Genomic DNA, 24,538 nt, shown 5'->3' with positions numbered 1-24,538 from the left:
AAGTGACAATTACTGTGACACCTACTTATTTTATAAACCATTGTAATTTATATTTCTATTCACATTTTCCATAAAAAGCTGTGAACTAATTTGACCAAAAAGCTGTGTTGTGTCTTATGCAATAATAAGAATTATTTTAGTATACTTCTTTAATGCTATTGTACAAAACTGTGCTTTTAAGAACTATGTGCCGGGATAGCTGAAGATAAGTTTGGTTTGACTAGGTAAAATGCTATTTTGTCATACTGAAGGGACTGAGTTCCACCCTGGAAGTTAACCTTTTCAAATGGTTACACCCACTGAAGTGGATTGCTTTTAATTTTATTGGAATAATGAGTGATAATAAGTATGTGCTTTTGCTTTTGGGCAAACATTTTTTTCAGGATTTTACCTTGCTTTCTTAATTGCTTATTAGCACCTAACTTTCATGGTAATTTTACTTTTTATTTTTTGCAAGTCATTATCAATTAGTTTTGCTCTCATGGATTTTAAATAAAATGTCTTTTTAAAAGAAAGAGATACTTTTGAAGATAACTACTCCCGCAGAGTGAGTGACATCCCTTCATCCTGGTAAATTTTATCTCCAGGAATACATAGGCCAGCCACTCTAGCTGACTTCCATGAGAATTGCCTGTGAACAGCTTGTGAAAGTTTCACACATTGGTGATATAAAAAATTATATTGATTAATATAATTATGTAATAATTTTTGGACAATTCTTTCCAACTTCCATCTAGTTGTGTCATGCTGCTTCTCTTAATAGTGTTTTACTGCTTTGTTGACTGGAAAGTATTTTTGAAGTGTGAAGCAGATGGAGCAGTATGAGGAACAGTCTTCCTCATGCTGCTTTTGTACTATGTATTGCCACAACTTGAAACATAAACAGATTTTCTAAAAGTTATTAGCCCCAAAGAGAAATTTCTTTAGTACCTCCTGGCCCTAAATTACTTTTAGAGCAAGCAGAGACAGGAAACAATTTGTAACAGAAACACACCCTTGGAAAAGTTTCTCACTTCTCAGAGACAGGTCATCCTTTAATCCCTGTGAAGGAAACACTTGACAATTGGGGTGAAGTGTTAATGAATTGTTTAATTTTCAATTCTGCCTTTATAATCCTAATTATATATTTTTATGTATGCCTGATAATATTTTGGCATCTCTAACTCCTGCCTCTTGAAGATTTCAAAGCAGGTGGCTATACGGGATTTGCTAAATCTCACTCACAACAAGAGTAAAATTATTCACATTTCAAAGAAGGAAAAGCTGAGGCATGGCTTGATATATTCAGAGTTATGCAGGAAACGGGACAAAGTACTGACTTGGTGTAAAGTTTTGACTGCCAGTCCCATATTCTTCCTCCAGAAGAGCTGATAGTCAGAAGGAATCAGACTCTTGCTCTTCTGGAAGGTTTTCCTCTGGCTACATATAGCAGTAGTTAGTAATCTATTTTCACTTTACTACCTTCCATAATGAGTCCTGTATTTATTTTTTTTTTTTAATTTAAAACATGCCCTTTTCTCCCTGCAACTGTGGAGATTGTTAGGTAGAAGACTATCTTATTTAAATTTCAAAGGGCTTCTTTGTAAAATACTTCCTTATGGTGGAACCACTACTTTATGCTTTTAAATAAAATCTTTACTCAGCATGTTTAAAAATTACAGGGCATTGCACACAAGGAGCATTTCAGGCTACATTTACAGGCAAATTTAGTGTGTACAAATGCAGTCAGAGCATAACAATGTTGTGATCCTTTGAGTAACCTCTGCTGTTCTGAAGTTGCCACTCTTTGGCTCGACACTGCCTAATGTGCATCAGCCACCTAAAAACCAAAGAAACTGTATCTCATTCTTTTTGTTTGGCAGCTAATTGTAAAAATACAATTCTTTTGTATTTTTAAGAACCCAAGCACAAAATGTACCACATATCTTTACTTATCACATGACTAATTACAGTCCTGCTACTTTACACTCAGGGAATGCATCTCATTATGTCATTACAATCAGGCATCATCAGATCCATAAAACTTCAGCTGAATCCATTAACAGGAGAAATGCAGGGCCAACTGAAGCAACAGCATGTGGTACCTGTCTCCTCATAGTATCAATAAACCCACAAACACTTCAAACACCTTTTCAAAGTTAGCCCCAGCACTCAATGTCATCAGTGAACAGGGACAGAAGTGTACAGCTGGCAAGAGGAAAGTCTGCAAATTCCAGTGCTTGCTCTGTGTCTGGAAGGGATAGTCTGTGGTGTGGTATTTGGGTGATGAGAAAGCATAGCCACCCATGAGATATTCTCTGTCTTTTATCACCACTGGTGTTAAGAATAATTTAACTCTAAAATAAAATAAGCTTCTGAAAGTATTTAATTTCCACCAAAGTGGGAAAAAAGGATTTTTTTTCTGTTTCTTGAGCTAGGATTTTACTGTATTGTCCACATCTCAAAGTAATTTATCCCATTGCACAGAAAGAGAAAATAACAGTGCTCTAGGGAAGGCACATTTACCATGAATGCAAAATATGTTGAAGGGATATGTCCAAATCATACAGCATGTCATGACAGCAAGTCATAACCACATTACCAATTTAAGATGGAGGGGGGAAAAAAAAGGAGTTGTCATTAACAGAGTGCTTTTATTACTTGGATTATACTATTGCACAACTACAAATAGCACTTAGTCCCCTGTGATACGTATCATAGTCAGTCTACCTGAGGTCAGAATTGAGAAACTGCCATGATTTACAGAGAAAAATATAGGCATATGTTTGTCCACAGCATATTTTCTGACTCTCACGTACCAAAAGTCCATCAAGATGTACCCTGACAACTTCAAGGACAGCAGACTAATAGAAAAAAAAAAAAAAAAAAAAAAAAAAAAAAAAAAAAAAGTCCAGGGGAATGCACTCAAATGCAGTGTGACCAAATCTATCTCTAATTTACCTGGTTTTTATGAGAGTTTAAGAGGAAGTCTAAAATAAGAGGGTTAACCTGTACTATTGGATCAAACCCTTAGCTGAATGTGACCGGGGAGAAGTCTCTCTTCTATTACAGGAAACTCTCTGGCATCAATTTTTTCCTTTACAACTTTTAAATAGACCCAATGTCTCAAAGATTTATCAGGCAGAGATTTAAACCAGCAAACTTAGCCATATGTTCTGCACATTCAGGAAATGAAATATGAATAAATATATTTTTCATTTCTTATATTAATCTTAGTGAAATTATCATTGCTAGATAACTGTGGGAATATGTTAGGTATGAAATCACCAGAGGGAAAAAGACCCTTATTTTTTAAGATGTATAATAGTGGGAATAAAAACATAACTTACTGAAAATTATTTTCTCTGAAGATTTCTGAAAATTTGCAGAATTTATCTGTTCCTGGAGAAAAAATATTAGTATTTTTAAAAATAGTTTTTAAGATTTATACTCCCTACTGGTATGGCTGCCTTATTCCAATATGAGCAGTGTATTTTCTCTAAGAAGGCCTGAGAGGTTCCAATATTGTAATTTTTCTTTATTCTGAAGAGAAGCTGACAAGACATTACTCAATTTTAATATGAATCAAAGGTCTTCTTTTTGATAGTAGGCTGGTCAGGGTCACAATATTCAACAAACTTACCTGGGTAGTGGAACAAGGCTAAGAATTGGAGCTACATTTGCTCAAAAGTTTCTGAAGTGTTTAGCCAGAGAGGTCTGCCCTCTAATTTAAGACTTCTTTGCACATAAACTGTGAAATTATTTTTTAAGTGATCTGATCAGCAGTTGTGTAAATAATCATAAGCCAGTGTGCTTCGGGTATTGAATCCTTGACATTATTCCTGCAGACCAAGTGGCTGTAAACCCAAGCCAAATGCAGTGGTTGCTCTTCTATGAGTAGGCAACCCAAATTTGGGAGGTAAAAGTACATGTAGATGGCAAGTAAGAAAAATCAATATTTTCTTGCTTGTTTGGCCTTAAATTGGAGTCCTTTGATTGTCACTATGCATAAAAGTTACTGAGATGAGTAAAAAAAGGGTTTCTTCTTACCAAAAGAAAACCAGGGAGGACCAGGGCAGTCTATAATGTAGTTTGGAAAAGGCAAAAAAAGGAATCACTTTCAAAATTTCACTCTGTGGGCAGGTATTTTTTAATTCTCAAATCCTTTGTGGTTAAGAGCTATCCTTTCTCTTTCTCAAGCAAAAATTAAGAAACAAAGCAACCTGTATGGGGATCTTAAACACTAAATATATGAGCCATCAGCAAATCAGCAGTCATTTGAGTTGTACACATTAACTTCCTCTCAGCTCACTCCAACCTAAGCAGGGGTTTCCTGTTACATCCCTGCAGCTCAGTCTCCTTCCCTGGTGTAAATTGATATGGTGCAGGAGACATCACTGGAGATAAAGGACTCTGAGTAGTGCCCCACATGCATTGTCCATGTGATCTGCTCTTGGAAGCTAAACATTCCCAGATCCAGGGAGATTACAGCTCTGTGGCTTGTCCACACTCTTTCCCCAGGAGTGCAGATGAGAGGACTTAATTCTTGGTTGCCTTCTTTGCCCAAGTAATGCTCGCTGCTCATGGGTTTGTAATTCTCTACAGATTTGTTTCATCTTTCAACTTGAAACATTCTGTATATTTCCATCCACCAGATCATTTCTTTCCATCTCTTTTCTGTCCTGCTCAGGCTGGGAGTTGCTTTCACAAATGTTGCAGCATCCGCTTTATTTTATACAGAGAAGATATAATTTCAAAGCTGGATTTTTTTTTTTGTTGTTTGAAGTTCATTAGTCTACTCCAATGCCATTTGTCTTTCTGTCTAGTACTTCTGATGTTCAAATATGGTATGAAGCATAGGAAACATAATAAGAATTATTCTGTTTTAGAAGATGGAATTCAATGTGGCTTTTCTCTGAAAGGAGATATTCCAAGTAAGTTAATTTACTGATACTGCCACAAGTACAATGAAAGCAATGGAGTTGCACTGATTAACTATGTCTGCTAAAACTCAGACTGACATCCTTGTTACCATTGGTTGTGTAATTATTACCCAATAAGGGGCTCAGAGGATATTTTTTATGACACTGCTGGAAAGCTAGCGACAGATATCCAAAAGCAGGTATCGATGTACTTGCCCACTTGTAACTGCCTCAGAAACTCTTTTCTGCCTCAGAAATATGCTTTACTGCAAACCTGTTCCACAGACACTTCAAGTCAGATAGTTAAATGTTCAAAAAAAGAAATCTGAGACTCTGCTGGTTTTGTTCATTTTGTCTTGGGAATGCTGCAGACTGCAATGTATTTCTTTACACAAAAGACTGTAGCATCTGATGTTCATCTGTTCTGGTCTGAAGGAAACAAAGCAGCTCCCTTTTCACCCTGTTCATCTCTTTCATTGTTAAAGTAAATAATGAACTAAACAGACAGTCTCACAAATGCATTTGAAATTAGCATGTCATTTAATCTTTCAGTCTAATATTTTGCTGTCTGCATGACTGGGTGTTTAGCCTGGGTTATATTCTGTATAATCTGTTTCAAGTGCTTGCAGTGAAGCTGCATGCTCTTGGCATAGGTAGCACACCATTAACACAAATGCTGTGACCAAAATCTCAGTCAACTTCCAACACCAGAACGGCTTTCAGCAATAACCCCATGGTCCTGTAACAATGTTTAAATAAACAGAAAGGTGTGGCTGAAATTCCAATACTATTCATACAAAATACTTCCATGGATGTAGCTCCTTTGTACCCTCTTTTATTGTAGTTAAATTTACCTACATTCTCTTGCTGGCTTCCGCATGCTTTAGCATCCATAAATAAGTTAATAACAAATCCCTTACCTCTTTTCTCCATTCTGAAGGCATGCAAGGTAACATTTATAATTTATAATGAGTTAATATCTGATTCTTAAATGCAGGGAAGTTCAAGCAAATTTATTTTGGACTATGTGCAGGATAATAAAAAAAATTAATTTGCATCAACAGCATAACAAAAGTATTTTAATGTACATCTTAGTGTTGTTATTTTCAACCCCTTGGACAATCTCTTATCTCTGATAAAAACAGGTAGGGAAGAGGGAGGTGATTGAATTCCTGGACATGATTTAAGTGGAGTTGTAGCCATCTTGGAAAGTTTAGCTCCAAATGTTGGAGACTGAATTTGCAACTTGTTTAAAATAATGTTGACAGAAGGCCTGTTCTGATTTGCAGCAATTCTAACTAAGAGAAGTGGGGGATCACAGGGTGCTGTGGATAACACAGCTATTATGCAAATGTACAACCTTAAAGTTGTGCTGTTTGCACCAATAGTTTTGTAAAAATCTATGCCAATACAGGATGAATTTCAGATTTCCCCCAATAAAATCTGGTTTAATACCCTGGTGGTGTTGAAACTTCAGCCAACTGTTGGAAATGCTAGGCATTTCATTGATATCTAGTATCCTAACCAAAATTACAAGAAAACAAATGACCAAGATAAAGTATGAAAATAACTTTTTTTTTTTTTTTAACTGAGAGTACTTTCTATTTCCATTCTAGTCAAATCTCTCATTGAATAAAGTCACAACTTTGTATAAAAAGTATTTATGAAGAATATCTGGAGGAAAGACAAAGTGACTTGTAGTTGTAAATGGATTTCAGTAGTTAAAATAACCAAGCTGTAATCAAAGCTCTGGAGTAAGCATTGGCAACATTTTTATGCCATTCCCCAATATCAAAGTATTTGAAAATAAACAAAATATAGTTAATCTGGGCAGTAAATAGTTTTCTTCTTCAGTATATTATTCAATCTTTAATTATCTTGTAAAGGAAGTGGCTGAAAATATCGTATAATGTCAAATGTTTACTACCACAAGCCAGAGTATTCCCACAGCACAGAAATTGACTATATCCAGTATATCTACATTGGAAGACAAAGTATTTTTTATTTGCTTTTCTGTTTTCCAGAGTGCAATTGCCAAACATGGCTGCACTTCATTTGATAATAATGATACCCTTGCAAAGCAGGGCTTGAGGGGTGAAAGTGCATGAAAGTCCACATTATGACTCTGATTTCAAAGACTTGCTTTTATTTTAAGTCACATACAGAGTTATTTATCCAGAAAAACTTTTAAATCTCAAGCCCCTTTTTGGTTCTTTCTTCTAAAAAAAGTATAATTAGTTCAGGATGGAAGACACATGTAAGTAATTTTCTGAAATTATTATACTTTTCTGAAAATTTGGTGGTGGTTGGATTGCAGGGAGCAGAGAAAAAGATGGAGCTGTCAGACTCTTGCACCACACTACTGTAGGGAAACTGCATTTAACTCCTTCTCACAACAGAAAAAAATCAGTCACTATCAGTTAAAAAGAAAAATGAGCCAAAACTATCTGAGCTGCTATTTATTTAGTCACATTATAGAAAATAATTACACTTAAGTCTCACCAGATAAGGAGTTTCTCAGCCTTCATCTCAGTATAAGGCTTGACCTTGATTCTGACCTTGTTCAGCCAAATCTCCTCTTAGACAGTGAAGGAGGAGTTTTTGTTTGAAGATGGGATCCTGTGTGAGTGGTGTTAGTGAAGGAGAATGTACACATGAGGTCTGAGGTGCAGAAATTACTGCAGGAAGTACCTGAATTTCCCTTTCTCTATTCTGCTCTGGCATCCATGGCTGAGATGAGGAGGAGACTAATGCATCTCACATTGCTCCTGCAACACTTTGTCCTGAAAGGGCAGGACAAGATTTTAGTGTGTCAAGACCATGGAGGGAAAGAGTTACACTTTAGAGGGTACTTTATAGGATACACCTCCCATACTTTTTCACTGTCACATTAATCCTTTTAATTGCTATTTTAAGTCCTGCTCAGTTGAAGAGTAGTAATTTTCTTTCCCAGCCTTAAGAGCTGCCTGCCTTAGTCTTTTAATTTTGAAACTCTTTTAATGGGTAGGTCAGAACCATGTGAGCTTGTCAGAAGAGACCTCCCACAGGCAAAGCATGGACTAGTTCTTAGCCTGTGTGACAGTAAACATTCCAGTTCCCACTACTGAACCTCAGGGAAAATATTATGTGCCAACTGAAGCAAAACCTACAAGTCAAATTATTTGGCATCAAAGGCCACAACCACCAAACCAGAGCACCACAGAGAATCAAAGAACTCCTCCTGCCATGCAGAGGAATGATGGGGAATGCACTGCCTCTCTGCAGTGCAAAACTACCACACCTGTATTCACACAGTGGGGCAATGTGTTGGGCATTCCCAGCTCTCCCTTTTTCCTTACCCTGATGTGCATTCCTGTGTGTAGGTGTTTTAGGGGTAATCTTATACATGTCACAAAAGCCTAAAGCTCCAAAACCACTTCTGGCGTTTAACCAACTTTTGACCTGGGCTGAAGGTGAAGTTCTGATTTAGCATTATTAACAATCTCTTGCCTACAGGGAGACTGTTTCCCATTAGCAAGTGTTGTTTTGTTCCATTATGCTCATTAAACTTGGTATTTCCTAAAAGAGAGATGACTGAAACTGGCTGTCAGGTTCTCAGATATTTATTCATCAGTCTAAAATGCTGAACACGGCATCAACAACCTAATTGCCTGTGGTGTCAGAGCTGTTTCAACCAGCTACTCATCAGTCCAATAGTGTACCACTTCATTTGGGTTGATTATTGCAAAAAAATGCCACTGTGGTAGATGATTTTGTTAATACTACTGAGACAATTGTGCTCCTCAGCAGTTAAAAAGAGAGGAGGGAAGAGAACATAAAATATCCTCTGCACTGCTGTGGCCTGGGGGCAAGTCTACACCCTTATTTCAGTGTTGTGTTGTAAGGAAGAAAAAAAAAAAGCTGTTGTGCCAAAATGTTTCCAGGGATATTTTCTCCAAACACCACACTAATTGTAATGAGCTGCTGCCTACATGCCATGTAATTTACTTTTCTAGCTTGTCTTTGAACATAGTAAGCACTGTGATACAATTAACTCACACGTAGCACAGATAAGAGCTAATTCCTGCTTACAGAAACACCTGACAGAAACTCACTGCCTGAGACAGGCCTTGCTGGATTCTATTCTACAAAAATAATTGGTAAGGAAATATTTTTCATTTGGCTTCTCAAATGAATTGCACTTTTTCAGTTAGTGGCTATCTTGCTATCACTCTGAGTGCTCTTCCTCTTTATGCTCTTCTATGAAGAATAAAAGAGTTCTCTTGTGTGCATTTACTGTGTTATGTACCTGTTCCCTGCATATTAACTCTAGACCACCTCAAACATCAAATCAATGACAATATGAATTTCTTGCATGGACTTCACTAGTTAGTGCAAATCATTACCTCCTCACAGCAAAATTACAATGTTGATGCTGCAATATTCTTTTTATTTACTTGTAATACACTTCTTACAATGTAGGAGGAATTTGCATGTGATCATCATTTCAAATAGCTTCTCTGACATGGTGAAATGAGAGATGTCATAATTACTGAATGCTATTATCTTTAAGAGAACTCATTTCCTGAGCTAATGGAGTAGCCATCATAAATAAATGCACTACAGCATAAGAAGATGAAAAGCTGTATCACTTGGCAAGAGGTGTGGTTTTTAAAGCGTCACAGTGTTTGCTCTATGTGGGAGCAGCAGGTTCAATTGTACAGATTTCAGTGAAAGTTTAGCCTATTACTAGTAGTCATTGGCTGTTTCCACTGCTAAAGAAGTTGTTAACGAGGTAATGAATAATTATTATTAATTAATATTAATATAAGTTTAATCTCTATAGTTTGGTGGTTCTGGTGAGACCCCACCTGGAATGCTGCATCCAGCTTGGGAGTGCTCAGCACAGAACCTGTTGGAGCGAGTCCGGGGCAGGCCATGGAGGTGATCAGAGGGCTGGAGCACTCCTCCTGTGGAGACAGGCTGGGGTTGTTCTGCCTGGAGGAGAAGGCTCTGGGGAGACCTTAGAGCCCCTTCCAGTACCTAAAGAGGCCTACAAAAGAGTTGGAGAGGGACGTTTTACAAGGTAGTACAGTGATAGGACAAGGGGGAGTGGCTTTAAACTGAAAAAGGGAGGGTTTAGATTAGATACTGGGAAGAAATTCTTTACTGTGGGGGTGATGAGGCACTGGCACAAATTGCCCAGAGAATGCTATCGTGTTAAAGTGAACAGGAAAACAAAAAGAAAACAAAAAGAGCATAGATTTCAAGATAACACAAAGGAATTTACCTTAATAGCAGCGTTGTCCAACTGTCCTGCTGTCTGATGGCTGAGCTATCTAAAGGGAAGAGGAATGTGCTTATATATGTTGTCTATTTGGATTTAGCTTTGCATGTGCTGTTGGAAGAAGTTTTCAGTATGTAATTTCTAGTTGGTCACAGACCAGAGGGTTAAAAATGTATAAAAGGTAATTCTCTGAATTCTTTTTGACTTCTTACTGTCAGGTCTCCAAACAGTTTTGAAGAGACTGAGGGTGGCTAATCTACCCACATCTCCACCTGGTTTAAGCATCATTGTCTCCTACCCCTCAGTGCTGCTCACTTGACCATCTTGTTATCCTCTGTGGTACAAGGAGCCCTTTACACTCAACCATACATAAAAACTATGGAAAAGTGAAGAAAAAATAACAAAAACTTACTGGAAAAGTAGAATTATGCGTTGCCCCTAAATCTGGAGCATCTATGAAATGCTCCAAAGCATTTAGTACACGATGAATTGTCCAGGGTCCGTCTGGCTGGAGAAGAAAGCCAACAAGCTGATGATGATTTACAGGTTGAAGAGCTCGCTGAAGTTTGCCCTTGCTGGAGCCTTGAACACATTTGTGCCTTTAGGTGTCACTGTTCACCTGTACCGTGCGTCCCCCTCGCTGAAAAGAGCCGTGTCTGTGTCACACCAGCCGACTGAAGAAAAATTCCAAGGCTGCTCTGTTGCTACAGCTCTGCAATTCAGAGGAGCAGGACGAGTGCAACATTAACCTGAGGTGAGTGGTCTGATCTAATGCAAAGCAGAAGCTTGGACAACCAATTTGGTTGTCTTCCTTCAGTAACACTGAATCAATTCTGATTTTTAATTTATTTTTCCCCATCTCCAGTTGCTGGATGCTCCTGTGAATTGGTTGCAACACAGTGCAAATTTGATGTATGTCACAGTCTTGCTGGATTTAGTGTCACACAAAAGTGGTAGTAAATTTTTTTTCAGCACATGTGTGTGTGATAATTGCTCAGAAATCCAACACTAGAAGTGATGGATGGTTTGATGGACCTGTCAGGATGCTCATGCTCATAATTATGGCCAAGAAGTGAAATTAAAACAGCCTTCAGGTATATCAGAAATCACGTGACAACATTGCAATTCATGCTGTATTTTGTTGTGTCCACTAACCCTCTCTTGTGTTTGTGACAAAATATCAGAACGCTAAAATTGATGAGTACAGCTGTACTGAAATCTGAACCAGCATAGTTCCACTGACCCACCTGCAGTCAGCAGCATGGAATAGTGTTGCAGTGTTGTTCAAGATGTTGCTTTTCTCCTTTCTGACAAAAAACATTGGAGTTCTGCACTTTCCCAAAAATTAGTGTTTTCCTTTATGTAGAGAATCATAATAATCCTTCAACTAACTGGCATTCCAGAAAGCCATACACCAAAACCCTCAGAGTACTCCTGCTTTGAGAACATAGGTGAACTTTCTGGTCTGTTACATGGCATTAGGATTTTGAAAACGAATTTGCACAATGTTCTGACTGCTTATAACTCTGAAATCGGTGGTATTCAGACATTAAATTTGATTCCTGCACTATTTCTCATAATGTTTTTTGATTTTAAAACCAGAGCTTCCTCCTTTAGTCCACTCAGTGACATGCTGGACCCTACAGTACTTTCAATTTTTCTGAAGAGAGCTTTTGCTCTCTTAATACTCTGAATTTATCCGTGTTCAACCCTGTTAAGTCTGAATTGAGGCTGACATTAAGAAAGAGTCTCCATTCCCCCTGAACACCCATATCCACAAATCTTTCCCTGAAAGGCAAATTGCTCTCTGGAAAACAGATGTGGGGTAGGCACATTTAACAGCACCCTGTGGCGAGATACCTCCAGGATTTTCACTATTAGGACACCTTGGAAAATTATTCATATTAAAAAAAAAAAAAAAAGGAAGAAAACAAAAAAATGAACACTTATTCTAGCTATGATTTATCATTCTGATGATGCACTTAAAACATATCCTTTTCCTTCTAAGATGATGCAACTGAAGTGAAAAGATAAGGTTATTCCAATAGCAGGGATATTGTCTAGAGAATGCTGAGGACAAACCCATCAAAGCGTATCTTCCCAGGCAAAAAATTCCAGAGATAATCTTTCTGAACATTTCTGATGGGAACTCAAGACTCAAAGACACTTTTATAGGATCTGCCATCAATTTGTTAATTACTATCAGCTTAATCTTGTAACATCAGACATGTCTTTACCTAGTTGGCATTAACAGCAGAAAAGGGCCTTTGTACAGCCTTTTACCTCATCTACACCATAAGCTATTAACTGTTCTGGAAAATAGAAAGGTTATTTTGCCACATCGGCTACTTCTTTGTAATTTCTTCCTCATGGGTTTGTAAGTATCAAAAATAATTTCCCTTATTTTCCACTGGTAGACATGGAGTAGAGTAGGGAATAACTTCACACAATTTAAATTTAGCCTGGAGGAATGTTAAATGCCCCCATTGATAGTAGCAGGCTCATGATGCAAGAGAGGCTAAAATCTTCCAGACAGCAACAATCAACCATTCCCCATAACGGGACTTAACAAAAACCCCAGTCAATCCATTAAATAGATATATTCAGAAAGGGACCTATTTTATCCAGAACTCTAATTCTATAAAATTTTGTATATAACTGCTCCTGGAATGGGGCAGAACATCATATGGAAACTTCAGGAGACAAACAACACTTCCCAGTAGTCAATTTAAAAATAAGGCAAATACATTAGGAAATTGGAACTAATTTACCAGCTAAACCTTCTCCATGGCTTCTTCCATAGTACAGGAAATCATGTTTTCTTGGAGGCCGAGCAGTTTTGCAATTCAGGCCCTAAGCTATGCCATTAACAGAGGGGCTGGGAGAGCATGTGAAAAAGCAACAGGAGTCTCTGTCTGTATGTACTTAAGAGAGCCCCAGCCACAGAGCAGTGGATGGAGAATCATTGCCTTCCAAGCATCAGCACATAAAAATAATAAATACTGAGCAGCCTTCAGCAGAGGAAGAAGCAGAACTTCACCTCTGCCATCACATCAGGAAGTTTGCCATGTGCAGACCACGAGGTCCCACTCACTGTGAGGGCACCTTGGGCTGGTCTCAGTGCACCCAAAGGGGCCCCCTGGCACCGTACTAAATAAATGTCCAACAGCTGGAGCGCAGGGCTGGTCACTGACCTTCATCCCCTTGGTTTGCCTGGAGCAGAGCGCTTGGGGGGATTTAACAGAGGCACTTTGATCTCCTTCCACGCAGACGGTTCTGTGGATCTGCCGCAGGCTCTGCTGCGGCCTCACAGCACACGTGGGGTGCTGGGGCCAGCACACGGGCCTGTGGGGTGCTAAATCACAGCTTCTGAGCTGGGTTTCATGATGCATAAATCACTGAAATATGGCCATAAAAGTTGTGTCTCCTGAAAAGGGCAAACCTCTCAAAAAAAGATGACCCTTCAATTGTTTCAGAAGGTACCTGGTAAAACAAAAAAGATTATTCCTATATGAAAGGGGACCCCCCCAGTTTGCAGCAAGAATGACAAAGCCAAAATTCCCTAGCCACTGCAAATCAGAGGTTTCTATCAGATAGTGTAGCCTGGCCAATCTCTGCACAGATGAACTGTGAGAAGAATAGCAAGCCAAAACAAGAGTATGACTGTGCATAGTAGGCTTGAAACAACATTCAAGCACCAACAGCTACAAGAATTTCTTTCTTTACAGTTTTTACAAGGTGCTTTAATTCATCCTTTTCTGCAGCTCCTGCCTTCAAATTGTTTTGGTAGAAAGCTGTTTGGGATTTTAATTTTAATCTCTCTACATGATAAAACAAAATATAAAAATGTCCTTTGTGTATTATGGTTTGACTTGCTTGGAAATGTTATGGACAGAGCTAGCTTGTGCAAGATTTGAAAAATCAGCAGTCTTTCCCAAATGACAGCATCTCTTTCCTATTCGTTCTTTTTTTCATCTAGAGTGAAGTGTGTTTAAATTAGTGAAAAATCAGTCTCCAAATAGTAACTCTGCAATTGGTATGGGGGCTTGGGGATTGTTTTCTTGTCTCTTTTTCTTCTAGGCTTGTTGTTGTTGGCTTGATTTTGGTTTACATTTTTTAATGGGGGAAGTGCTGGGAGAGGGACTAGGTTTTATCTGGCAGATTTTCTTCATTCTGACCAGTCGTGTCAGAATGACATTTCGTTCCCCTCACTCCCTCCAATATTCCTAGGCAGTCAGCCAGATGAATAGACTCCACAGCTACTCAAAGACAAAATGTCTGAGTCTCATATGTCTTAAGATACCTTTACATTTCTGTAGTGCTGTAGATGCTTCTTAAATAAAGCCCACCCAAAGCAGCACTGAATTCAGTAATCCTGGCAACGTCCATGTGTTTACTGCTTTATCTGTGTCCCCTGGAAAGGTCTGAAGGAAAAGAAACAAGAAGCCAAGAGAGCTGTCAGAACATTCTTTCCACCTTCTTCATTGATACCCTTCATGCCATTCAAGTAGACTCCGGAATACACTACTTTAATTAGCAAAGCTTGTTTTAAAGTAAACAACACAAACACTCCTTATAGGACAGTCACAGTCTCCCCTGCTAGATATACAGGCTTTTTGGCAAGATCACATTCAAACAGCATGAAATTCACCCATGGGCATGGTTCCAAGAAGGCCCTTGCACCTCTCTAACTTCCATTTAGCTGCTCTGGATAGGAGTGAGTGGTTTGTGGGATAAGGACAGTTTTCCTCCAAAAAGCAAAAGATGGTCCAAATCCACATCTGTAAAGATCATCAGTTTTACCACAATAAGGTCATAAAGGTGTGATATAGGCGTCATGCATAGAGTACATACCATACTTCAATTGAGTCCTGTCCCCGAGTGACTTTGAGCCCCCGTGAAAGAACAACCATAACACGCCTGCAGTGGAACCCTTGGTCGCGGTCTCTGCTGCATTGTGCTCTTTCCTGGGAACACTGCAAAGTCATTCACCAGACAGGAGTCAGGACAGCAGTAAGAAGAGTATCCTCATGAGGAAGCTCTGACAGGATTCCTTTTGACAAATGGGAGAACATGAGAGTCCCATCTTCGTTCAGTAATTGCTAAACAAACAAAAAATCAGAAATCATTAATGCGACATTGACCCATAAAATGCTGATCACTGAGGCCCTGTTCTCCCCTGTGCCACACACAAGGAACAACAGATACTCAAAGTAAACAGGGTAAGAACAAAACAGTATGGAAATAATGTTGGTTCCTTAACAAATGTCTTACTGTAGTCCATTTATGCTGACTGACACTGGTTGTTCTTTTCAGTTATAGCTGTGCAACAAAATCAGACATGTCTCATCTTCCAGTCTTGATACTGAGCTGTTGCTGATTTTCTTTTGTTGGTCAAGTTATTTAATTTTTCTGTTATTTTTCTTTTTTTTTTCATTTTTCTTTTTTTTTTCTTTTTTTTCTTTTTTTTTTTTTCCTTGTTTACATCTATGTTGATCAACACTGATACATTACAGATCTTAGTTATACTTTGAAGTCTGATCATGCAGAACTACAGGCAGGTGCAACTTAGATCTTATTAAAGGATGAACATGGCAAGGTGAACAGTTGTATTTGCTAGTTAAGATCTGGAGCTGTTACTGTTGTGGCTTAATGTATACTGGCCATAAGTCCCACTTACCCAATTTACTAAATATACATGATTCTATATGTACACTGAAACTTCCAGCACCCTCCTTTATCAACACGTGACTGACTCAGGAGAAGGTCAGAGGTCAACCATATTTAGGCAAACAGCAGCCTTATTGTAAAAGTTTTTAACAGAAATAGTGTGTTGAATTATTACATATTAGTTACAGAGGAAGGAAAAAAATTAATTCCATACAACTATTTACATTATAAATATCTTGCTTTCCAGAAGACAAGAATGGCCCTGTTCAGTGAAAATTAGCAAAAGAGACCTGTCTGAAATGATAAGCATGGTAAGGATACATTTATTTCCCAAATTGACTGTGTCTTCCTTTAATATGTGCTTTTCAGCTTTTCCCTCTCAGGTAAAAAGGCACCATTAGCCTCAGTCGAAGTTTTTCAACATTCTTTTGTCAAATCAAAGCCTCTTTAAAACTCAAACTTGCCATAGGCCAACGAGCCTGAACATGCATTAAGTTAAACATTTCACTTCTTGCAATCAATTGTTAATTAAAAAAACCCCAAACCAACAACAAAAATGAAAGAAAAATCAGGCCCCACTGGCAAGTTACTAAGAATATACACTAAGAAGATTCCACTAAATTCCACTGGACAGGTCAGTTTTCCAGCTCATTGGTGAAGATGACACATTCACCATTCCCCTGCATACCTCAAGCACCTTACTAATTAAGACAATTACATATTCATGTGGTATTCAAACCTACTGCATAATGATTTGCTTTTTTTTTTTTTTTTTTTTGTGTATATGTGTGTATATGTTTGTGTGAAAAAAGATCATGTTGAGCTTGCAATTAGTTAACTGTGTCCTTTGTAAAGTGGTGGAAGTTTAAATAAGCACAGCCATCAGATTCTTGAAGATGTGTTGATTATGTTACAATTCCTCTCTTTATCCACACTGACAACTGGGATCAAGCACAAGTGGAACAGAGGTTCTAAAAATCCGTATTAACACCCTCTCTTCCCTACACACACGTGCAGAAGTAAAGAAAAAGAAAAGCCTGAACATAAATTGAATTACTAGCTCAGACTTTAAAAAGAAAACTATTTGGTCCCTGCAGGTTTTCTTTCTATTGCACTCCCTGGAAGCATAGAGTTTGTTGCAAAATGCCTTTTTTGTTTGTTTGTTTTTGCATGTTTGAATTCACACAAAATTTTAAACTCTAAATAAACATGAAGGAAGAAATATAAATAGATCTGAATATAAATAAATAGATCTGAAATGAAAATAGTTTTTGGTCCTTTGAAATACTGTGAAGCTCTCAATATATATAAGCTAGCATTGGTTACTAGAAGTTACTTCGAATCAAAATATTCCAATTCCATTTTACAATAATTCAAACATATTTGAAACATATTTTTAATTTAAAAATTTGGGAGATTTTCTAAAAGTGACTCTCTCAGGCAGTTCTAAAAGTTACTATTAGCATGTTTTTAATGAGAAAAAAAAAAATTGGTGGAAAAGAAATCACTGGTGCTCACTGACAAATTTAGAATACAATCCAAATCACTTAAGAATTGGGAAATTCCCTAAAGGCATTCTTTAAAGACCTAGACTGCAACAGGTCTAATTTCCTCAGTATTGTTCAGAATTAGAAAGTAAAGCAATATCTATGAGGATAAAGGAATGTATATGAACCAAATTGCTTATAAATTTGGAAGAGTGACATAGTCACATGATCATCTGTCTTGTGTAACCTTCCGAAGCCAATTCTGTGCAGGAACTGGTCATTTCCAGAGGAAAACCATCAGTGCATTAAGGCTTAGAAAACCTGACCAGGCTTTCTGTAGCTTTGTTGTTTTGGTTTTTTAATGGGTTTTGGGGCTTTTTTTTCTTTTTTTTTGGTGGGTTTTTTGGCACACTGCCATCCAGTTTAAGTCCGTTTTATATAATGCCAACTTGCTATGATTCATGAATCTATTTGTGCAATGGAATTCTAGATAGGAGGGGGGAATATCAACCACAATATAAGTCAAATAAATCACAGTGATCAACTCAAATATCTGAACTCTCTGAAAACATATTGTAATGGAGTATAATCAAAACTCACAAAATACTATTACAGCTACCAAGTCAGTATCTGAAGACCATTTTCAAAAACTGCCAAAAATTTTGGATTGAAAACATACATAAACCCTAAATTCCCACAATACATGACCTTGCATCAACTTGTAATAAATCAATGCCTCATCCCCATTTAAACTCAGCAGTGAGAAAGAAAATGGAGGGATGGTCTTTTAAGAACTGTTCTGACTTATTTCTTTTTATTTTTCCTCATACTATCCCAAAGTTCTTCATCTGAAAAAAAAACCAGGGATGTTTTGCAGCAATCTTCCTCTCTATCATCTCAATGCAGCTAGGGCTCTGAGCAGTCACTGACAGATAATGCTCGTGCCATTCTCGTCACCCTGCTGATGCCTATATACATGACTTAGGTGGGCCACTTGGGACAGAATTTCCTAGGGTGTTGAGGCACTTACGACTCCAAGAGGCTCTGAGGCATATTTTCAGAAATGCCAAGGTGTCCAGCTGCCTTTCAGGATGATGTTAGTTATGCCACTTCTGGCACAGGCTCACTGATTGCCCCCTATGGTGCCTTGGAACATCTGTCAGAGATCTTTGGCTTCCCAATTTCCTTCATTTCTGTGTATGGCAGTGATGCTTACAACTGCAAACCTCAGAGAATTAATTGAAAAGTATTGCCAAAGTACTATATTTAGAAATGTGTTAAGCAGAAGTAGATTTAAAAGATCAATGGCAAAATTAAGGAAAGAATCTATCATTATCAAGCTGAATAAAATTTTGGAATAATGGGGAGCAGACTTTAAGAGTACTGTATAAAAACTTCTAGAACCAGAAAAAAAAAGTGGTTCCCCTTAAAACGCCCTCAGAACATCATCACTACAATCCTTTATTCAAGAGTATATGTGTTATTGTAAGGTATCAGCTGACCGCAGAGAATTCCTGGCACAAAGCAAAATGAAGGATGCTATTCTTGCTACTTCAGTTTGGACATACAAGGACCAGAACTGTAAAGAACTAATGCTTTTCTTCATTGATGGCTTTTTTTTAATAGTGTCCAATGTGGACAGCTCCAAGTCTCCTCCCCCAGACAGAGCTTCTCATGAAGGAGACTGATTTGAGGACAAAAAGAGATGCAATAATTCTTTCAGGCCCCATTTCAGCAAGGCACTTAAGCACATGCTGATGTCAATTACTGCTGAGCAAAGGACAAAAGCACACGCTAGTTAAATTTTTGTAAGCATCCTACAGTCTCCATGAGATGTTCGAACAAGCACTGGTGCCTAGCAGAATCAGAGAATAAAGCTGATTATGTAACTCCTGTGTTGTGAGTCCATTCAGCGCCCACCTAAGGACACCTTCTCCTGTGACTGCTTCTCTACCCTGCACTCATGAACCCAACCAGGACTGAATTATACCATGGGACTAAGAGCACAGATTTGCCCTCGAGAGATGAAATGTAGGAGGTCTACAAGTCTCCATCTACTCTAAATGGCTTCTCTATTGCCTATGCCACATCTCCATAACAGCACTGGTGATGAACTGGGATTACTCCAAGTTTCTGCAGTCTACACTGGTGATATTTTTGCAGTTTTACCTCAGTGAGACTTAGTTTAGTTTTGCTTAAATAACACACCCAAATGGTGCACACTAAGGAATGTAAAGTAGATACTAGTTACCTGAATATTATTAATATGTATCTATGGTGAATTAAACCAGGAGGTGATATATTTAATTATTGCTAAGACGTCACCCTTGGTGTTATTGCCTACATACCTACAGAGCTTTGCTGTTAACCTTTCAATACTTTCATGATCATTGGCTTTGGAGTGAGAGTTACATCACTCAATAATGACCTGATGTTTCATGGCTTAAGAGAGAATATTGCTAAATATATTTAGCAGTAGTAAATTATTGCTTTTAAAATTACTGCTCTGAGTTTTTAGAACATTAACAACCTAGTTTTAGTCTCAAAAAAATTTGATAAAAATCTACCAAAAATATAACCAGGGAAAGACCCCCACTTCCTACAGCAATTCTGATACAGCTCAGACCTACCAAGTCTGATTTTATTTTATATCCTCTTCATTTTTATCTCGCCTCCTGCCCCCTCTGTAGAGAAATTTTTCCTTCCCTTTCCTCCCTTTGAACAAAATCTGACTTGATACTAATTTTTTTTCCTACCACAGAATGGCAGGCTCATAAGCCACCCAATGGAACAGACCTATTTTGGTAGAGTTTTGAATACAAAAGAATTAGTGAATTTAAAATATCCACTAACATAGTCTAAACAGTTTCTCTCTGTGGCATTTGGAAAAGCATTAGAGTAAGATTTATCTCATTTCAGTTTACATGGCATACTTTGGTAAAAGAACAGATGACTTGAATTTTAGTTAATTTCCAACTCTGGTAATGATGACCTCACAGTGGAAAATGCCAATTGCTGTTTCAGCTGGAAAAAAATATCCAATGGTTCTGAAATTCTGTGTGGAATTTTGTCATTCTCTACTAAAAACACTTGCTGTTACATACCATGGGAAATCCTCTGCTTTATTACCTGGCAAATTCAATTTGATATTCAGTCACTGTTGGGTTCTTCAGAACTTGTCCAAACTGCCCAAGACCCCTGGCTGCGACCCTTCCAGGCCAGCGCATGAGCTGATTGATAACCTTGGCTGACAGAATGTAGGGAAACCAGACCTATGCACTCTGTGGTTCTTTTCTGTGTAACACAGATGCTAAAACTTCCTGGGGAGCCCACTGATTTGTCATGAGGAAATGAAGAGCCAAAAGCACCCCATAGAATGCCTGTTCTCTGAGTAGCAGAAGTGCCTGCAAGGGAATGATGAAAAGGGAAAACAACCTCTGAGTTGCAAACACACACTGAGAGGGAATGGGCTGCAAATATCCTTTCTCTAGCTAACCTAATAAACATCTAGACATAAAATAAAAACAAGTTGGTGCATGTTCTTTTGATCATAGTTAGCTTATTCCCCAACCCTGTCATACCCTCTAATTTACAAACATACATGTACTTCAAAATAGCAAGCCTATCTATGCCCTAAGATGATAATTCACTTAACATTGACAGAAAAAGTTGCTTACTGATACCTTTCTGGGCTTAGACATGCATAAAACCCCTTCATTCTTGTTCCCTGTAGCTTGCAAAGATACATGTGCTTCCTTCTAACCCAGTCTTATCTTGGCATATCTGCTCTAAAAATCAGAACAAGAAGTCTTAACATTCACAAACTAGCATTTTTCTATGAAGCTCTGTGGCTTCTTCTTTCAATAAAACTGGTTATTATTTCAAAATATATATAAAATTCTCAGCAGAAATTTGGTGCTACATCTTCAAGTGTCTGAGGGAGCCACAGTTTTGTGTGGTTATTTACACTTCCACAAGTCCTCATACAGTATATGTAACCTCCTCAAGGAGCAAACAAATAGAATATGTACTGTAAGATCCCATATGTAGTCAAGCAGTTCTCCTGGAATGGGCCATTTATAGTCATGGAGTGCACACTAAGTACCTGTGCAGATGTACAGGCACACAGCTGCATGCACTGCCAGGATTCTGTTGGCACATGTGTGTATATGTGTGAGGAAAAATGCATGGAGATCCCTGCCTGCCTCACTGGGCAGCAGGCAGAACAGACAGTGAAGGCAGACACACACTCGTATGGTGGAGCGTGGCTACTGCACACCTTGTCATGCCAGTGTGAAAAAGACAGTTGCAGGTTGCTGGTTTTGCAGCCATTCATTTTACATCTTGTGGGGAGGGGGGTAAAAAAAGGATTTTTCAGTTCCTTTTTTCCTTTTCCCCCCCAGTAAGCATCACTGGAAGAAGACCAAAGCAGAGCAACTATAAGTTAAATACACACTTGAGCTTAGCTGCATTACATAACTCTGTAGGAGAAGCAGGCTGAAAATATTTTTTTTGTTTGTTTCTTTCTTTGTTTGTTTCACTTAAATCTCTGTATTTTATTTCTCTTTCTTTTAATCTCTTAGCTCCCATCTTTTTTTCCTCCTACGTTCCATCATCCTCTGAAGAACGCTGGGTTTCGCAGGCAGGCGGCTAGTCACCTGCAACAACCGAGGGGTCCCGCAGAAGCTTCCAGGCTGCTGTCCGTGTCAGACGCCAGGGTTTGATCCGTGGACATGGATGAGATGTCGTTGACAGATGAGGATGGAGGGAGGCTCTCACTGCTGTTCACTGCTGCACCTGTGCTACGAAAACGAACACCAACGTGATTAAACCCGAAACCCCAGAAGGTGTCACGCGTTAAAGAGCAGAGGGTGCTTACCTGGTGGTACACAGACCATTTTATCCAGTGGCAAGCCTCAGCAGGAAATGGGCCATACAAACTTTAGACATTGGATAATATTAAATATCTTACCAGGAAATTCTGTGCCTCACCAGTCTGCTTTGAAAAGTTATAGCTCATAGAGTGTTTGTCACCCCACTTTGTTCTAGCCCACTTGAAGTTCCAAAACACCCAGTAGTCAGAGGCATGTCAGCATCATACAATGTGTTATCAAAACAAAAACAGAACCCACCTATTCCTCCGTATTCTTCTTGTAAAATTCCAGTTTTCTTAGTGGCAGTTTAATCGAGCGGGTGGGATCAAATCACCCAGTGGAAATGCAGAGTGGTTTCTTTCTCTTACTAAGGATTAGGCGACTAAACCCAGGATTTCAGCTGCGACTGCATTTTTGTACATCCAAGTTTACCTCCCCTCTCTAAAATTATGATGATACCAGACATTATGCCAAAAATCACTTTGACTTTATGAAATGAACAATAAACCTTCCTGAGATTTTCATCAATGCAGCTGAACATTCATCACATCCCTGAATATTATCAGAAATTATCTGTCTGATAAATTCAGACAACTGAATGACAAATACAGAGCTATGTAAAGAATGTATTTAATGCACACCTATGACTGCTTAACTGTTACTGCTCATTAACCTCAGCTCAAACTAAAGTTTGCAAAGTAGCATAAGCCTGTTTGATTGGATTTTTTTTTTCCGTTTAACTTCCAGGTGATGTTTTTTTGTTCTCTTTATACCAAAATTAGCACTGTCTTCAGTTTGAGAGGGATACATTAATTCTCATTAAATATTCATGATAATAAAATGTATGATAATAAAATTTTGTATGATCTTGCATAGCTAGAAATTACAGCTAGGCAGGTGACACAGGTCTTTGTCCTGCAGATAGATGCCATTTTGTTCTTCTGTCTGAAAAGTGTGCTCAGCCAACTTTTACAGATTTTCATTTCCATCAAATGGCTAGAAACGAACATCTATTATCCAGTAAAACTACACAACTCATATATTCCTAATATAGAGATTAAAAGTTATGTCTATAAGCTAGGCAAAGTATTTGCTGCTATGGGCAAAAGGAAAGGATTTTTGTCACTTTTCAGTTTGCAATAATAACATTAATTTGAGAAAACAAGCCACCCAACCATACCTCCAACCACTATTCTATATTCCTCAGCTTTTTCTTCCCTTTATGCACAGCCACTGTAAATATGCACAAAATGGAGACAGATATGCTCACATTTAGAGCTCCAGATGGGAACCGCTTTCTGCTGTTCTAGTTATACATTATGGCATCAGGACCAATTAAATTCATTTACCCTCCTGATACATTTGGAAAATAAAATAGTAAATTTTGTAAGTGTTGCAAAACGAGCAATCTCAATGAAGTCTGACTAGTGACTGCAGACAGCAATCATCCACCCTCTCTGTCAGAAAATGTGTTTTTCAAAGGGTTATTTATGTGTACCTCATAATTCAGTACAATACTGTTACTTCATGTTTACTTGTTATTTAATCATGTGGCATTTTATGAAAATACTAATCAGTCAAGACAAGTGCATTTATGGGTATTCAAAATATGACTGAATTCATTCATATTAATGACTAAACAATATATTACTTTTCTGTGTTTACCATGCTGGGCAGAAGCCTGCCATTAAGCCATGGATACTGTCCTAAGAATAAAATTGAAAGAATTCCAGTAGGTTCAATCAGCTTTTGATCAAACTGCTGCTTTCTTTGGTGAACATGCACTCAACTTAGCCAGGAAAAATAACTGAGGAAATAGCTGCAGAAATTGTATGGGTGAAGATTTTGTTACACTGTCTGATTCAGCACCGCTGAATTCAATAAATCCTGCTATGATGTTCTATCAGTGCAGCCCACGAGTTTCTGGAAATTGCATTTTATGGCTATTCCCAGCTTTCAGCACAATTCCACATGACACAATGCATAGATGTGACAGCTCCTGCTGCATCCCCAAAGCACCCAGACTCACAAAGTATCACCAAAAACAAATGAAACCACGCTAAACCTCAACGACAGAATTAAAGAGCTCAGCAGCACAAAGCAGAACTTGGGCAGTAACACTCAGGAGCCCAAACAAAGCTGTCCCAGTCAGCTGTCCCAGTTACCAGTCACCTCAGGGCTCTGTGCTGGGGCTAGCTCTGTTCAATATCTTCATTGATGACCTGGATGAGGGGATTGAGTCCATCATTAGTGAATTTGCAGATGACACTAAGCTGGGAGCTTGTGTTGAACTGTTGGAAGGTAGGAGGGCTCTGCAGAGGGACCTGGAATGGTTGGATG

The 24,538-nt window shown here is 38.3% G+C and overlaps 1 protein-coding gene across 20 annotated transcripts in view; it reads right to left on the bottom strand.

Moving 5' to 3' along the window:
* Positions 1-14,633: 14,633 nt before the first annotated feature.
* Positions 14,634-24,538, bottom strand: part of MAPK10 (mitogen-activated protein kinase 10) — a 146,489-nt gene continuing 136,584 nt past the window's right edge. For 11 of the 20 annotated variants that reach the window (XM_072928670.1, XM_002189264.6, XM_030271829.4 and 8 more), the window contains one exon: positions 14,634-22,121. In XM_072928670.1, the coding sequence (XP_072784771.1) occupies positions 21,979-22,121 (143 nt within the window). In that variant the 3' untranslated portion in view covers positions 14,634-21,978. Of the gene's footprint in view, positions 22,127-24,538 lie in introns of all 20 variants that reach the window. The other 9 variants (XM_072928672.1, XM_030271813.4, XM_072928673.1 and 6 more) reach the window with 1 other exon arrangement.

Source organism: Taeniopygia guttata, chromosome 4 (genome assembly GCF_048771995.1).
Source record: "Taeniopygia guttata chromosome 4, bTaeGut7.mat, whole genome shotgun sequence".
Taxonomy (NCBI): Eukaryota; Metazoa; Chordata; class Aves; order Passeriformes; family Estrildidae; genus Taeniopygia; species Taeniopygia guttata.
Note: the sequence above shows the minus strand (reverse complement) of the source record. Positions and strands in the feature narration are given on the sequence as shown.